The sequence below is a fragment of the Oncorhynchus clarkii genome, unplaced genomic scaffold, assembly GCF_045791955.1.
Source record: "Oncorhynchus clarkii lewisi isolate Uvic-CL-2024 unplaced genomic scaffold, UVic_Ocla_1.0 unplaced_contig_9917_pilon_pilon, whole genome shotgun sequence".
Lineage (NCBI taxonomy): Eukaryota > Metazoa > Chordata > Actinopteri > Salmoniformes > Salmonidae > Oncorhynchus > Oncorhynchus clarkii.
In genome coordinates, this window is record NW_027259566.1 from 16,230 (window position 1) to 22,051 (window position 5,822).

The 5,822-nt window shown below is 38.9% G+C and overlaps 1 protein-coding gene across 1 annotated transcript; it reads left to right on the forward strand.

Annotated features, from left to right (window-relative positions):
• Positions 1–278: 278 nt before the first annotated feature.
• LOC139400310 (CD209 antigen-like protein E) lies at positions 279–4,624 on the forward strand. The gene is made up of 6 exons (XM_071145282.1): positions 279–507; positions 3,047–3,145; positions 3,243–3,476; positions 3,614–3,738; positions 3,833–3,933; positions 4,281–4,624. Exons 1-6 carry the CDS (start codon positions 366–368, stop codon positions 4,426–4,428), a joined length of 849 nt encoding a protein of 282 aa, XP_071001383.1. The 5' UTR covers positions 279–365; the 3' UTR covers positions 4,429–4,624.
• The last annotated feature ends 1,198 nt before the right edge of the window (positions 4,625–5,822 follow it).

A 5,822-nucleotide genomic window follows, 5' to 3' on the forward strand; every position in this document is an offset into this window, starting at 1 on the left:
CTAAGGCTGGTGGGAGTCATATCATGTATTATATTATCACACTAAGGCTGGTGGGAGTCATATCATGTATTATATTATCACACTAAGGCTGGTGGGAGTCATATCATGTATTATATTATCACACTAAGGCTGGTGGGAGTCATATCATGTATTATATTATCATACTAAGGCTGGTGGGAGTCATGTGGTGGCCTGTGTTGTGTTGATTTCACAATTTATCATCCACTGCGGATGACTGACAAAGAGTTTCACTACCTAAAGTCACACAGACCCAGGACAGTGCAGGAGGAAGACACAGCTATAGATGTATATTAGAGTTGAGGTTAGATGTAGAAGTTAGTGTATTTTATCAGCAGTGTGTTAAGATGTCAGAGGGAGTCTATGAAATCCCAGATGGATTTAATGACGATGAGCCTGATGCAATGAAGAACACAGACATTGATGGCCAATCATATGCCAACGTAAGAGCCTTCAAGCCCAGTCCAAGAGATGGAGTTGTTGCTTCAGGTAAGATTGCACGAACACACACACACACACACTACAGTGAGTGAGTGAGTGAGTGAGTGAGTGAGTGAGTGAGTGAGAACGTTGTCATAGTAGGTTGATGTTACATCACTTTCTCACAGATCCAGTTTTGATTTTTTTTAAATCTCTCTCTCTTTCCATTACATTTTCAAATGCAAATAGTACTTGGCTTCTTTGATGCATCTACAGTTCTCATGGAATGACATCCATGAATCAAAACATACACTTTTAGGAACGTGATTGGAAACTCTCTCTCTCTGTGTTTTTCTGGTAGTCTAGTTACTATGCTGATAAAGTCCTTCAGTATGTACTGTGTATTTCCAACCTAGTCTCAAAACATGTTGTATTATTCTGTACGTATATCAGAGACACTCCATTTTAATATGATATATTACCTTTCATATGGTATGTATCAATTTGTGGATGCCCATCAACCATGTTGTATGAATTGTTACAAATTACAATGTGTATGATATGTTACGAATTTGCAAAAACAAACAATATGTTACGAATGTCCTAAAGATATGAATTCTACTAACATTAGCAAGCTGGTAGTAATTACTATGTTGATGGTTGGATACAGTGGTACGGAGGAGAGGAGATAAGAGGATAGGAGGAGAGGAGATAGGAGAAGAGGAGAAAGGAGTAGATATGAGGAGGTGAGGAGATAGGTGGAGAGGAGAGACTAATTGAGATAGAGCCTTAGTGTCAGAAAGACACAGAAGAGGAAGAAGAAAATTAAGAGAATGATGAAGACATAATTGTTTTGTTTAGATTTAGAGCAGAGAATGTAGACATACTGTACTCTGTAAAAGTATTCTTCATTATTTTTATTAGAAACATGTCATGTGATTTTGTAAAAAAGTGGGACCAATTATTAGCCTATGCTTATCACTTTAATAATAAGAATAACAAAGCACAGATTAATAAATGAAGGAACAAAGTTCTTTGACAAGGTCGACCAGCTTCCTGATTGAATGTGATTGGATACTTAAAACTGTGTGACCTGGACACACACAGAGGGCAGAACATTACTGAGAGGAAACGTTCCACAACAAATGCTTGTTTTGTTCGATAATGTCCATCATTTATGTCCAATAGCTTCTTTTGTTAGGGCGTTTGGTAAACATATCCAAAAGCGCGATCTGGTCCAGTCGGACGAAACGTTCAAAAAGTTATATTACAGGTCGAAGAAACTTGTCAAACTAAGTATAGAATCAATCTTCAGGATGTTTTTATCATAAAGGATCAATAATGTTCCAACCGGAGAATTCCATTGTCTGTCGAAAAGCCATGGAACGAGAGCTAACTCTCTCGTGACCACGCATCATGAGGCTGTGACACTCTGCCAGACCACTCACTCAAACAGCTCTCAACAGCTCTCATCCGGTCCCACTTCACACTACAAGCCTCATTCAAGTTTCTAAATACTGTTGACATCTAGACATCAACATTACCCATATCCCACTGTGTATTCGATAGGGCTGAGTTCAAAAACTACAAACCTTAGATTTACCACTCCCTGTTGGGATTTTTTCTCGGGTTTTTGCCTGACATATGAGTTCTGTTATACTCACATATATCATTCAAACCGTTTTAGAAACTTCAGAGTGTTTTCAATACAATACTACTAATAATATGCATATATTAGCATCTGGGACTGAGTAGGAGGCAGTTTACTCTGGGCACACATTTCATCCAAAAGTGAAAATGCTGCCCCCTAGCCCAAAGAAGTTAACAGGATATAAAACATAATATACTGTCCATTGTACAGTGTGTAGATACATAAAGTACCAAAGGATATTTTAAGGCGGCAATTAGAATTAGCCTTTATATGGAGCAGTCTGAGGATATTTATGCTACTGTAGACAGGGAGAGCTGTGGACAGGATACTGTGAACAGGAACACAGATAAACAACCTGAATCTCAGAACACTGGTAAGTACACAGTAGTCATAGAGACACACATGGAAGTTTAAAGTAATGGTTATTCTCCTTCCACTTGCCGCATAAAAAATTGTGCCTATGTTAATGTGATGCGGTTGGCCGATGCCCCATGCTCCAAGACTTCAAAAGTCAACTGAGTAAAATAAACTGTAACAAACAGATTATTACATATTCAAAAACAGAATACAATGTGTCTTCCAAATATAGGTCTTACTTCACAAGGGAAAGCTTTGGAATTGATATACTTATGGAAAAGGATACATTAAATGTTAAATACTACAGCTCCTAAATGAAACATTGTTCCTTTAAGACTAGAGGTTAAATGATCTGAAATGTTCGAGGCTCTGTATTTTAGGATGTTTACTAACTGCTGAAACATTCATTTTGATGTTCATAAAGTCCAATGCAAATCGCCAATGTGTATTTCCAACATGGTCTCATTGCATTTGTATTATTATGTACGTAAATCCGAGTCACAAGTCCCCCTCAACAGGAAGAGAGATGGTGTGAGAAAACATCACTTTAAAAGTGTGATTGTGTCTCATTGATGCTATGTACAGTACCTGTGTCCACAGAGCCTGATAGCTCAGGGAAGAGACCCTTCCTAGTTGCTGCAGTGTGTCTGGGGCTGCTGTGTGTTCTACTGGCTGGGATCATAGGCCTGTCTGTCTACTGTAAGTCTGAAGTTATAATTCCTACAATTCACCAGCATTCACCTACAATTCACCAGATTATCAATTTTATTGATACACTTTGTTGTTGTTAAAACAGATGATGGGGTCTCTAAGAGCTTCTTAGCCTATAAGACCAACTCATCTGCAGCGATAGAACAGCTACAGACCAGCTACAACAACCTGACTAAAGAGAGAGACCAGCTACAGACCAGTTACAACACCATGACTAAAGAGAGAGACCAGCTACAGACCAGTTACAACACCATGACTAAAGAGAGAGACCAGCTACAGACTGAGAGAGATTTTCTTAACTGGAGGCTTACCAATCTCAGTGAGTAAACCTACAGTAATTAATTATCATTAATCCCACACAACTGATCATGAGTCTCTGTTCTTTCATTAAGTGTCCAGTGTGATAAATTGAAGGAAATTCATATTTTCATCAATATTTTCAAACCTGTTCTGAAGGCTGGCAGAAGTTTGAATCCAGTTGGTACTTCCTGTCTACTGAGTCCAAAACCTGGAAGGAGAGCAGAAAGGACTGTTTGAAGAGAGGAGCAGACCTGGTGATCATAAACAGTGATAAGGAACAGGTGAGAGAAAGAGGGAGAGGGAGTGGGGATGGGTGTGCAAGGGGTAAATATGTTCAAACATAAACGTCAGTTAATTTATCTTTCTCAACAACAGACTTTTCTCTTCAACCTCAAGAAGAGAGTCTGGATTGGTCTGACTGACTCTGTTAAGGAGGGGACCTGGAAATGGGTGGACGGCACCCCACTGACCACGAGGTGAGAGATGATAACTAATCTGTCAATACGGCTCCATTCAACCTTTTCTATACAGGTTACTGACATTGATGATAGCAGTCAACGCAGATAACTATAAAATGAAAAATGTCTACATATTATTTAGTATTATGATGTTGTAACTGTGATATCTGACTGTTTTTAACCTTGTAGGTACTGGTGTTAACCATGATATCTGACTGTTTTTAACCCTGTAGGTACTGGTATAAACCATGATATCTGACTGTTTTTAACCCTGTAGGTACTGGTGTTAATCATGATATCTGACTGTTTTGAACCCAGTAGGTACTAGTATTAACCATGATATCTGATGGTTTTTAACCCTGTAGGTACTGGAATGACAAGCAGCCTGATAGTAAAGATCCTACTGGGGAGGAGGACTGTGTTGAGATACATACAGATTGGACTCCACTTAAGGCATGGAATGACATGTCATGTGACAGGAAACTCAACTGGATTTGTGAGAAAGTGTTTTAACATCACCATGACAACGTACTATAACACATACAGCAGTTTATAGTTTACACAACTTTATTCTTCATTCTCTCTCTCTCTCTCTCTCTCTCTCACACACACTCACACACACACACACACTCTCTCTCTCTCTCTATCACACTTACACACATTTTCACACACACCCGCACACACACATACATGCAGGTACACACACGCATTCAAATGCACCTATTGTTGTAATAGTTTGTTGTATCATATTAATAAAATTCCTACTTTTTTCCTGTTTGTAGCTTCCTGTGTACCAGTAGTTATGTTTGACATATCATCAGAGTCAACAGGAAGTTAGTACATTTGACAAAAAATTTTCAATACAAATGTATTCTGCTCCAATTGAGGCCTGGTGATGACATTCTCTACATTACCAAACCACCATTACATACACTGTATAGGAGGAGGTGACTGTATCACCAATCAATGAGTGTAGTAGAGATATCAAAGGATGTTACTAAGTCATCTTTGACCGTCAGTCTTTGTTGTCAAGTCACATACAATATCAAATGCTCATATTTGACTGATGTTCCCTTATAAGGGTCCCAAAAGAGTGAAGTGGATGTTTTCAGTTGTTCAAACAGATGTCACTCAACATCTCATCCTCACTGGTTAAGCCTTCCCACCCTCAATATCCACTTGGAACAGTTTGTAGTGTCACATCTATTGTCTGGACATTATAATGATGATGATGATGATGTTTGTAGTCCTGGACCTCCTGAACATGTTGATGTATATTTGGGAGTAAACAGAGGGTCCAAATCAGCAGAAAGGTGAAAGGAAGGAGGAGTTCTGGAAACTCCCTGAATTATCTTGGGGCTGTTAAATATGATATTTAATATATGTTAACAACAAAGTCTTTGTTCTCCACTTCCCCTCTATGATCTATATCTTCCTGGTATGATAGTGTCCTGTCCATCATCACAAATAGCAAGTCCCATTCCCTGGGCAGGAAGACTGTGTAGAGATGTACTCTGGACAAGATGACCATGTAGAGACATGGAATAATTTATATTGTTCTGCAGAAAATGGTTTAACAATAACCACTGTAACAATGTCTCACACTCACACAACTACACACGCAAGTTTTCAAACTTGTAAACATTTTTGTATTATCATAGCCACAACTTCCCGTGAAATGTTGTTGTTTCTTCCATAGAGTTAACAGCTACAGCAGTCACACACACTGATGACTCAGAGACAGAGATATCACAAGAAGCAGAGACTGAACGTATAGAGGGCTTGCAGTTGACATATGACGCCTCCTGGTGGCCATGTTGGAAGACCATCACATTAATTCTAGATGCAGAGACTTAATGTATAGTAAGTAGCCCTACATAGAAAGAAAGACCCAGGCATTGTTAAAG

Coding starts and splice junctions, on each gene's coding strand:
- LOC139400310 (XM_071145282.1), top strand. CDS start 366: ATGTCAGAGGGAGTCTATGAAATCCCAGATGGATTTAATGACGATGAG. Junction 3,146..3,242: donor CATAGGCCTGTCTGTCTACT/GTAAGTCTGAAG, acceptor TTGTTAAAACAG/ATGATGGGGTCTCTAAGAGC. Junction 3,934..4,280: donor GGCACCCCACTGACCACGAG/GTGAGAGATGAT, acceptor TTAACCCTGTAG/GTACTGGAATGACAAGCAGC.